General features: G+C 45.2%; 1 protein-coding gene across 5 annotated transcripts in view; it reads left to right on the forward strand.

The window, feature by feature from the left end:
- ARL13B (ARF like GTPase 13B) overlaps window positions 1–12,089 on the forward strand; it is a 44,783-nt gene that overhangs the window by 1,298 nt on the left and 31,396 nt on the right. For 4 of the 5 annotated variants that reach the window (XM_083171943.1, XM_083171942.1, XM_083171940.1 and 1 more), the window contains exons 2-4: window positions 1,811–1,959; window positions 3,782–3,976; window positions 6,508–6,578. In XM_083171943.1, coding sequence (XP_083028069.1) covers window positions 3,915–3,976; window positions 6,508–6,578 — 133 coding nt within the window. In that variant the 5' untranslated portion in view covers window positions 1,811–1,959; window positions 3,782–3,914. The remainder of the gene's footprint in view (window positions 1–1,810; window positions 1,960–3,781; window positions 3,977–6,507; window positions 6,579–12,089) is intronic. The other variant, XM_083171941.1, reaches the window with a different exon arrangement.

Consider the following 12,089-nt stretch of genomic DNA (forward strand, 5'->3'; position numbering starts at 1 on the left):
GTACAGTGTAAAAAATGACATTTGGGGTGCATTTTACTTGATGTCAACTCATGTCCATAATTTCTGTGGAAAATTACATCGCATCGCATCAGATGGCATGCGATCGCATGCGATTTCATAAAAAATGCATAAAAGCACGGGAAAATCGCATTGCATGCCATCGCATGCCACTACATGTGGCATGCGATGGCATACGATGGGAACCGTGAAAGTACCCTACCCACCACCTCCTCATAGTTTGACCCTAAAGGGGCATACACATGGGGCAATGTGAGGGCTATTTAAGTGATTGCTCCGTATGTATTGCTGGACTCGTGGCAGTAGTTGGATGCTAACATCATTATTATGAATGCCGGCATCATGACCAGGATGTAGAACGCATCTTGACGGGTGGATGCAATCATGGCAGAGTTCTGATTTAATTTTGAAAGGTTATTTATCAAACCTTCCAAAGCAGACAAGTGAAAAATATTCCCATAGAAAGCAAGCAGTCAGCATCTGCGTATCAGTTATTTAATATATTCTAGAAAATGTTAGCTACTGTGGATGCCGATTAGCTAATAGGGTGTACACACGGTTCGATATGGCTTCCGATGTTGACGATATCGTCAACATCGGAAGCCATATCGCATACATATCGCATACTGATTGTATGCATTGTAAGGGCTTCCTAGCCCGATGCGCGCTCCCGTTTAAGGAGAGATCGGAGGGGAGATCTATCTAGCACAAATCGCAAGCATATCGCATGCATCGTATGTGCCTTGCGATATGCTTAAGATGCGATGTGCTATACGATTTCCAGGGCCCTGTCAGTCATCCTGTTGTTAAGTCAAAATCGCTTAGTCAAAATCTTAAGCAAATCTTAAGGCACATAGGAAATCGCATAGTAAATCAAATAGGAAATCGCATAGCAAATTGTATGGTAAAAAGTCAAAATCTTAAGCATATCTTAAGGCATATCTTAAGGAGTAGAGAAAAAAAAGGGAAAAGTAAAAGTCGGACAAAACATCGAATCGTACATCGGATCGCACAGAACATCGAACCGTGTGTACACACTATAAGAGGTAACTTCTCTGCCTGTTCTCTTTAGAATGTTTGATATGTCTCTCCCTGTGTTTTGCAAACCTTGTGTGTTTTTTATTTTGTGTATCTCTGGTGTGGAAACAACACACATCTACATAAGAATAAAGGTGCCCATACACAGGTTCGATTTGGCCTGTTTTCATACGATTTGGATGATCAGGCAGATATATCGGATGAAAACTCACCAAATCTGAGGTTTTATTGACAGCAGGTCAGATCCAATGCGCGTTCCCATGTGTATCGCATCAGATCCTGTAGATCATAAGTGCGGCACATCGTGGGTGCTTTTTAGTATTGCATCCGATCAGGGCCATTGGCATGTGCCAGCGCTGGCAGCCAGAAAGAGAGGATGCGGTAGTAGCAGGCGGGCAGGAGATATCAAAACTCCCATTCACATGATCAAGCGGCTGCTGATTGGCTGAGCCGCCTATTGATTTGAATGTTTGTTTTTTCTTAATCTATTACTTGAAGAAAAAAAAAGTCACATAAAGTGCCAAATCGTATATACAGTAGCCCTCCAGGGCAGGTTGAAGGGAAATCGGGTCCGACTTGAAGTCTTACCTGTGTATGGAGATCATAAGGAAAGCAATGGTGTATAAATATGCCTAAAGGTGTGAGTACATAATTGTTGACAGCGTGTGTTGATTGCTGCTATTATCACCATTATATTGTATTGAATGCAGCATGTAAGTAAGGCCTCCAAATTCTTTGCATCATTTATTTTCAGGTGCCACAAAATTCTGCCGCACTGCACAGTGGGTATAAGAAATCCTACATACAAAACATCATTCAAATGAAGAGATGGTCATGAAGAAGGTGCACCCATGCTTACAAACAATACCATTTAAAAACCCAAGCGACGTTGATGCTGTCCTGGTAGGCTTGATTAATATGTTCATTGGCTGCAATATACAGTAATGGGCCAATTCAGCATTGTACACAAGTGTGGAGGGATCTTGCCTTTTTTTTTTTTTTTACCCGTTGCATATGCTCCGATTAGGCTGAGTTTATTGAGGGTGTGCAGTCAGTTTTGCCGGACTCAGCTAAGCTGAGTATATTCATAGATCCATCCGATTTCTGGGCTAGCGCAAGTGGGTTTGGTTTATTAGGTTGACCCAAGCAAAAAGTCGACATGAAAATGGTCGACATGGGTTCTTATCATGGTGACCTAATGCATGTCACCCAATAGCGTCCGGCCTATTTAGTGTTACGCTAAAGTCTGGATACCATGCATATACACGACAATGATTACGGTTGTTTCAGCTGGTGTTTGGATAGTGGTAGTGTAACCGCTTGTGTTCATGGCTGATATATATCCATCTTTAGTTGTGTGCTGCAGTGAGTAACTGGCATGGAACTCTAAATCTTCTCTTTTTTTTTTCTTTCAAAACAATTTTATTGATTTTGTCAATAAGAGAAATTACATGGTAACATTGTTGTGATCATGAATACAATCAGTTGTAATTAAAGCTTATACATACAGCTTTCGTTTCTCATTTTGTTTTGTTTCCTCTCAAACATTCATGCTATATCACCAGGGCCGGCGCTACCCACTCAGCAGCTCCTGCAAAGCCGGGAGGCGCCATGCTGAAAAGCCGCTGTCTCCCTCCCTGCTCTGCTAAAGCTGCCTCAGCCCTCACTGTCACTGCCTCCTGCACGCCGCCTGCAGCGCCTGTCTGACAGCGGGCGGCAGTATAAAGAGCTGCTCCCTGCACCGCGCACACACTGTCCTCCTCCTGCGACCTACCCCCTCTTCCTCACGGACACTTGCGCTGAGGCATGTAGCGCTGTCTGTGAATGCCTGGATGACATGTCATGTCCGCATCTGCCCCCTACCCATTGCTCCCGGGGCCGGTCAGCTGTCAATCAAATGAGGAACAGGCAGCAGCGCCGCCTCCCCTTCCTTCCCTAGGATCGCATGTTGCATATGCTCCCACAATCGGGCTGCAGCTTGTTGCAATGGCAATGTGAAAGGGCGCAAAAATTATGGCTTGCAGGAGGGCGCCGGACACCCTAGCACCGGCCCTGTATATCGCATTAAATTTCGAAATCTTTAAGTTAAATCTGTATTAAAGTACTGACATATCCTCTATTTCTCTTACTATGTTCAATATAACAAGTCAACCGCCCAATATTATAACAATCCCTTAAGCAATAAACCCCCCCTTCCCTCCCACTCCCAAGACTCGGTGTGCCCTATCCATCTGATAGTGACCTAAGCAGGTACCAGGTAGTGCCTTCAAATATCCTCATCACATGTGCTCGTGCATCTTCCTCTAAGGAGCTTATATATATTCCCCACTTCGCATGAAACTTTTTTACGCCCTCCTCTACCATGGGCAGAGTGGCCCTTCTGTCAAAATACATCAATGGTGTTAAGGCCACTTTGACCTCTTGTAAGAGGGGCTGAGATGAAGTTGTCCATTTACGTAGTATGACTTTTTTCGCTATCGTTACAATCACTGTGAGAAATGGCAACCACTCAGTCTTTCGCCCATGAATGTTCCATAAATCTTCTCTTTAATAATCCTGTTCTGTGTGCATCCTTCATGCTGAAAACTGCATTATTATGTACATTTCACAGTTCTGGCTTTCCTTTGATGAAATGCCAGATTACAATCTCATATTATTATGTATGCGTAGAAATGCCATTCTGTGTCCTGGGCTCAATGGCTAAATTGCTTCTTTTATTTTTCAGATCTGAAAAGTCTGAATTGAGAATTGGAGGAATCTGGAAGCCAATATAAAGCAGCCGTGATGTTGAAGCCCTCCTAAGACATCCAGATCTTGCTGTTATTTTTTCCTTTCAAGCCCTGGTTTTTGGATTTCCTATGTTTAGCCTCATGGCGAATTGTTGTCGTAATTGCTTCAAACGTTTGCGCCAACCAGTAAGGTGGGTTAATTAGTTTGTACTGTAAATACAGTGCATGGGGGAATTCAATTCAGTTCAATGGGCATCAGGAGGTTGTACAACCCCACACATCCTCTCTGCCCTGTCACTTATGGCGGCGGTGACAGGTCACAGGCAGCAGCAGGGCCGTCTATCTCCGGCAGGAGGCTGGGGGCATAACAGCGGGCATCTGTCCGGGTTTGGGACAGTGTGTGCTGTGTCGACAGGCATAGCAGCGGCCGGGCTGCGCAGCGTGACGTGATGTCAGGGGGTCACACTGCGCAGCCTGGGCGCTGCCATGCTTGTCACCAAATCACACTGTCCCGACTCCCGAACAGCAGCACCGGGGGTATGGAGCAGTCAGCCAGGGAGCATCTGAGTCATATTCTAAGGTGCTCAGCGCTGCCCGGCTTTAAACAAAAAGTACATTTTTGAATGGGGTTACTAATCCCGGAATTCTGGGATTGGAAGCTTCAATCCCAGGATTCAAATCCTGATGATTTTAGGCCAAAATCCCGGGATCCCCCCGATCCCGAGATTGGCCTCCCTAGTATGCGCTATATAAGAAAATGTTAATAAATAAAATAAATTGCATCCATCTGCTTTATCATACCGTGAGCACCAGCTCAGATGCTGCCCGGCTTCTCACATCCATCAAGGTTCACCGCCTACTCACTGTCAGTAGGACTACCCCCCCCCCCCACCGCATTGCCCGCCCTCCTCACTGTCAGCCACACTGCCCGACACACCCCCCCCCTCGGGCTGCACCTCCCGGGCCTACCCATCCATGTAAGTAAATATGCTGGGCGTTTTTTTAATTATGGAAGCGCAATCTGTCTATCCACATTCACCATTTCAGCTGTCCTGTTCTATTCACATTACTTATTACTATTTATTGCCATATTCTGTGTTGTACTGTAGATAAAATGAAGCATGTTCATCATGGTTATACAATGAACACATTTTATATAGGTTTGGGGTTTTTTTTCTGAACGCTTAATTAGCTCATTTTGCTGAGTGCATAACTGGTGTGACTGTGTGGAAGACACAACACATTACAGTGGTGTGCTGTCAGGGGATAATCTAAAGCTCGGGTAATCTGTATGATTCAGTGTATTACTTATTACGGATGTCAGCACATGTATCTGAAGCTGAGGTTACTGCATTGGGAGAACTGGGAAAGTGGCTGTAGTACAGGGATGCTTGTTCACAGCAGCTAAATCTATTGCTCATTACAAGCCAGTGATTTGGGAGGGTGTGGCAGCGAGTAGTGAGCAACTTTTCTGAGGCAACTAGTTATTACAAGGGAAAAGTAAAACTACACCGTTCTTTACATTTCTACTCTCAACAAAACATCACACTTTTGTAGGTTTAGTTCCATCTGGACATATATAGGAGCAATTAATCAGCTGAACTTTCTTGAATTTGTTTATAAACCCACAGGTAATGGTATGATGAAACATAGCCACCAACAAGAGAGACCTAATTTGAGTGCTGGTTTAAGTACTACATTAGCAGTCTATCGGTCAGATTCATTAAGCCTGGTGAAGTGCACCAGCCAATTAGCTCCTAAGTTTCAGGCAGCGTTTGAAAAATGACAATGCACCAGCCAATCAGCTGCTAACTATCGCTGGCCACTTTAACACTTCACCAGGCTTAATAAATCTGCCCCCTATGTTGTTTGGTTTATCCCCCAGATAAGGAAAGCAATATGCAATAAAAGAGGGGAAAATAACACAGTGCGTGATGTAGTATTTCCTTATATAAAGTGAGTAGTGATACTTCCATATGTATATTTCAATACAGGTTTTCCTCATTTGTACTGTTGTTGTTGTTATGAGTTAACTTAACTTAAATGGACCAATCCCCAAAAGTGAGGTCATTGGGTCTTAGGAACCAGTAACATCGATAAGATTTTCACAATGTACTGGTTCTAGGGCATGTTTACTTTCTCACAGTTATTTCTTATCTAATCCAAAATGCTTCCATTCTAGTAAAGCTAGCCATACACTACTGCGATGTACAGTATCGCAGCAGTCTGGCCCTCCGATACATCGTATGCGGACCTTTCACATGCGATGGGGGTCCGTGTCGGGCCTGCATGCAGTCCTGACCTCTGGCTCAGGTCCGATGTGCACGGGACTGCACATCGGACCCAATTGGATATCAGACGCATCTGATTTGGGCCGATTTCTCGGCCCGATCCAGTGGGAATGGGTGGAATCGGCCCAAATTGCTGTCGTGTATCCCCCATACATCAGCAATGTCAGCAGCTGCATATTTGTGTTTAACATTTAAGGCCTATATTAACAAGTTATTGTAATTTATTTCTCATTCTTGACAGTAGGAGGCATAGCGTAGTCGTATATGAGAAAAAGCAAGACATATTTTACTTGAAATACTTAAAAAAAAAAAAATATCTCTATCACTAGCTAAATCTCTATCACTAGCTAAATCTCTATCACTAGCTAAAAAAAGTTTTCTCCTGCATTCAATTTGTTAGTAGTGATTTATTTCATTTTGTTTCCTTGTAGAAAAGTGACTCTGGTTATGGTGGGTCTGGATAATGCTGGGAAGACTGCAACTGTGAAAGGCATCCAAGGAGGTGAGCCACACATCTGCCATTCGTCCCATTTCACCTGCATTTTCGTTAAGGCTCAAATGTTTAGCCGTTATATGGAAAACTCTGGGAAAAAAAAACATGGTGATGCTTCTATCTCAGAATTGCCATTAGAGTAGAATTCATGGGACACACACACACACACAACACGTTACATTGCTCTTAAGGTTTGTACACACTGAGTGATATATGAAATGACGACGCTCATTTTGGCCCTTCTGAGAAATATTTAAAATCCCGGTACTCTTTACCTAGAACGGCGCCCACGATTTCGATCGTGGGCATCGTTAGTAAAAAATCGCGGGCATCGCATGCACTAAAAAATCGGGTGCGATGCGACCGACGCGATGCCCGCGATTTCCCATAGGGAACAATGTTAAATGTCTCAATTGACCCGATTTTCCTGTTCAATGCCTCAATTGACCCGATTTTTCCATAGGAAACAATGTTAAATGGCCCACAGAGGCCAAATAGGCACCCTGAAGTGTGAAATGGCCCCCACAATTGTTAAAGCCACCCCACGATCAACGTGAACCCGAAGCGTGGCGAGCGCAGCGGTACGCGTCCTACGACCTTTTCATACCCCCACTATCCACGTCGGCGTGGAGTTGAGAATAGAAAGTGTGGCGAGCGCAGCGAGCCACCGAGCCCGAAGCGTGGCGAGGGGACGCGGCCAGCTGTGAAGCCCGCGAGGGGACGCGGATACCTGTGAAGGTATCCGCGTCCCCTTGCGGGGCTCGCTGCGCTCGTCACGCTTCGGGCTCGGTGGCTCGCTGCGCTCGCCACACTTTCTATTCTCAACTCCACGCCGACGTGGATAGTGGGGGTATGAAAAGGTCGTAGGACGCGTACCGCCGCCCCTCGCGGGCTCCCTGCGCTCGCCACGCTTCGGGTTCACGTTGATCGTGCGGTGGCGTTAACAATTGTGGGGGCCATTTCACACTTCAGGGTGCCTATTTGGCCTCTGTGGCCCATTTAACATTGTTTCCTATGGAAAAATCGGGTCAATTGAGGCATTGAACAGGAAAATCGGGTCAATTGAGACATTTAACATTGTTCCCTATGGGAAATCGCGGGCATCGCACCCAGTTTTTTTAGTGCATGCAATGCCCGCGATGGGCGCCCTTCTAGGTAAAGAGTACCAAAATCCCTCCCAGCGTATACTCCAGGAACGTCAGACGATGCACGCTCCCACGGGTGTTTTCTCTTTTATTACTGTGAAACATTCCTTTACCAAACGAGACGGTATGTGTTTATTGGGTTGATAGTCATTAGGTCGACCACTATTGGTCAACAGACAGGTCAACACGGAAAACAGTTGACATGAGTTTTTTTTTTTTTTTTTTTTTACCGACTTGTTCATATTTCACCATCCCGGCGGGCGTAGAGGGTGAATATAGCGCTACGCACCACGCTCAAAGTGCATGTTGTACACTACTATGCTGTCTGTGTCCACCTATGTTACATCATTAACACAAAAAAATAAAGAAACTCTGTTGACCAATTTACTGTCGATCTTATGCTTGTCGACCTTATGATCCACGCCCAAAAGTATGAAGGGTGTAAGTTTCTGTACAGTATGTGCAGTGCATAGGTGAGAAGATACAATCTGACTGGCTGGTTGTGGACTGTGACTTCTGACTACAGTCCTTGTGCAATGTGTAGACAGAACCGTATATACTGTAAGCAGCACTGTACACCGTAGAAGTCCGCCTGTTCACTTCCTTCCCGTTATGGAGCTCAACAGAGGCCATTGGAGAGCCATGAGCTTCTCTGACTACAAGAATGGTCTGTGACAGCAGGAGAGCTATCCAGTACCGTTGTGTTTGAGGGGATTCGTCATGGGAGGCAGTCCATGAAAGACAAGGCTGTTGCTGTTTTGTTTCTGCTATCACCGATGACAACGTTGCTGCCGTTTCGGCCATAGTTGAGGTAGATGCCGCGGTGGCTGTGGCTGGTATAGTTAAGTAGATGCGCATCTCGTTGGAATCCATCGGCTTCATATTACACAGAAACCTGTCCTAGGCAGGGTTTCTGCATGCTGGGTGACATAGCTGACTAGCAGAAGGAGGCTCAGGTGAATTCATGCCGCAACCTCTTGCCCAGTTTTGATGGCGCTCGTTCAAAATCTGCCTGGGAGATCATCCTAACAAAAGTCTGCCCAGTTGGAGACCTGCATCAACAGAAGTTCGGACGTGAAGGCATCATGGCCAAGAGTTGATGACCTTTTTTTAAGGTCAGGGAGGACAATAAGAGTCAAGAGGACCTTTGACGAGTAGGTCATTGGTCACTTCGATGAGGGCTTTATCAGTTGTGAAGATGAGAGTAAGATGTTATAGGCTTTCTTAGATGGTGGCAGGAGAAAAAGTGTGTCAGTAGGTAGAATGGGCACACTTCTGTCTGTGGCTGCAGCATCCTGTGTATTAGAGTTAGGTGTTAGAGGGAGGGAGAGACTGAAGCATTGTGGCATGTCTGATAACAAATGGGAACAAGGCTGTTACTATGCCACAGTTTCAGCAGCGTTGTCTGTTGGGGAGGCGTGGTTCTGTTGGGGAGGCGGGGTTTAAAATGGAGAACTTATAGGCGGGAAAAGATGAGGTTGAGATAATAACAATCATGGTGTATGGGAGACATTGGGCCTAATTCAGACCTGATTACAGGGCACATTTTGTTAGCAAATGGACAACACCATGTTGCACTGCAGGTGGGGCAGATGTAATATGGGCCTAATTCAGCAAGGCTCCCTAAGCAGTGGTCGCTGGCTGCCTAGGGAGCCCATAGACGCCGCCCGGCCTAATGCCTGCTCCCCGGCTGCCCCCGAATCCCCTTGGTACCATGCGAGGGAATGTACGCGAACACATCCCCACTTATGCAGCCGAAGGGGAGAGAAATCAAAAGGCCAAAAGTTTCTTCTTTTAGAAAAATAGTAAATTTGGTATCATTGTGGTTTTTTTTTTTTTTGTTTGTTTGTTTGTTTTTTTGCAAATAAGATTTTTATTGAGTTTTCAATAGGTATCCTTGTTTTTAGATGTCATACTTAGGTTTTATTAAGTGGTGAGGGACAGGATTTGCTTCTGTTTGATTACTTATGTTATGATTGGCAGCCTCTAGTGCTGTTTTTCCCTATTACAGCTACCCAAGGCAGCCCTGCAGGGGTGCCACGGCCACAGTTTGGAAACCACTGATCTAGTGTGTACCCAGATTTAGAGGTTGTGATTGATTGAGATGTTTGCATGGTTTTGTGTAACGTTCTGGTAAGTAAATACCTCTGCTCCTGTTGAACAGAGACAATGGTTGTTAAATTCATTGATGTGGTTAGGTTCCGCCACAACAAACAAACATTGGCTCTATTGCATTATTATGACTGCTGTGGTGTTCCACTCTGCTGGTAGCCGTACACAGATTAGGGCGAAGCATTGTCCAAGTTACTTAAGTCACATTACAACATTACAGTTATTCAGCATTTACCTTATACACAGAGGCGTAACTCTGGGAGGCAATAGAGTCATCTGCTGCAGGGCTCCTGCTCCAAAGGGGGCATCTCTCCTCCCCTGAGAGTTTTAATCAGTTGATTGAAAGCCCCCTCCTAACATCATTTGTATTAGAACCCATGACCTGTCGTACTGGAGATGGACACCTTACTGATTGAGCTATTTGGAGGGCACCAATATTTATCTTGCCTCTGGCAACTAGGACGCACTTACGCCACTCTTTATAAACATAATGCCTATAGCTTTGTGATTATTTATTTGCTACCGGTTTCCCATTGGTTGCCTATTGTTACGTTCATTATGTGCTTGCTGGTAATGCAATCAGGGCCTGTGGGCTGGCATCTTTTCAGATCCTGGGGCTGGTCGGGTATGGACAAATACTGTAGTTGCTTTTTAAGCCCTGGTGATTTCAAGCAGTAGCGGATGGCCCACTGCCTGGCTGACAGATCATGGAACCAAGCAAAGTACTTATACACCATTTATTTGCTTACTATGGTTTCTCTCAAAATATTCACATTGTGTATGGATTTGGCTTGTTTTCTCTTTTCAAGCATTCAGTATTAAATAAAGGCCATTTTTGTTTTTGCCGATAGTTGTCTACGTGTGAACACTTAAGGTATTCTTTCTCCCATGGGGAGTAGGATAGTAACTGTAGCCCGTGGTTGTGACTGCAGGGATTGGATAGGCCTGGGGTTGGTGCAGATGTTACCAGTAGCCATAATGAGGAATTAGAAGAGTGAGAGGATGAGGGCAGTTGGTATGTGAGAGATGGGGTAGGTTTAGCAGAGAAAAGGTGAAACATGAGAGTTCAGTAGCAGGAGGAATTGGGGTTGGAGAACAGGAAGAGGTTGGTATTGGGTCATCCGACTTAAGGCCCCCATACACCCGAACAACATTGGACCCGAACGCACATCTCACATCTCGACAGGTCGTGTGACAGATTGTATGGACACAATCGCACAATGCGAGCTCCCGCAGGCCGTGAGGTCGGCACTCTGATGACACGGTCGTAAGCAGATCAAATGTGCTTTTTAGGTACATACGATCGCTCGTTCGACTGCTCCGCGACCTGCATCTGAGCAGGTCGTCCTGATGTATGGCCAGCTTAAGGCCGGGTACACATCAGATAATAGGTCGTCCAATCATGATTGCATTCTCCTGCCAGCATAGGGGTTGTCACATCCCATTGTTCTGCACATTTAAATGTGATGACCCAGCAGCCGGCAGCATTCTCCTGTGTGTACCTACAGACGATGTAACTATCATATCGGTCTTCCCATCTGATGTGTACCCAGCCTAACATGCAAGTGCTATTGTAGAAAGCAGCCAACTATAATGAATTACTGTGCATTGAGGTAAATGATAATCGTATATGTTGTTGCTGATGCTGTAAGGTCTCATTATTAGGCTTATAGCCACAATCTTTGGGTGTCCGATATTAGCTAAAGATGCCTGTTGTGTAGGGAGCCCAGACCACTTTTACCTACGTATTTAGTATATCTTCTGTATAAGGGAACGTGACTCGTAGGCTTTTGTGCACCTTCCATAGTTATGTACCCTGCAGACAACTTCCTACTTTTATCCTTTTCCCCACCTATAACTGGGTATATTAGGTTCCAACAAGGCTGGATAAAGGTTTGTTGGGGTCCCAGGGCAGCAAAGTTACCCTCTGTAGTGCCGCCTGTTCACATTGTGCCACATAGAACCTCAGGTTCTCTCTATACCACAGTGCCTACACACTGGTGATGTAGCTGTGTGGGAGGGACCTAAGTGTCCGCCATGTTATTATCCTGCACAGGATTCCACACCCCTCACTGAGTCAGAGCTGATTTCAGTGCTGGATTAGTCCGTGTTTTCATATTGCTCTGCGGAAGTGCTTACAGAGGGAGTTCATCTAATGTTAAAGGTTTCAGATACAATTAAGAAATTATTTATTACATATGGCATTATGCTTTTAGTTTTGTCCAGGAGTATAAGTAACAATGGGGCAGATGTATTAAGCCTG

This window comes from Crinia signifera, chromosome 2 (genome assembly GCF_055691185.1).
Source record: "Crinia signifera chromosome 2, ASM5569118v1, whole genome shotgun sequence".
Taxonomy (NCBI): Eukaryota; Metazoa; Chordata; class Amphibia; order Anura; family Myobatrachidae; genus Crinia; species Crinia signifera.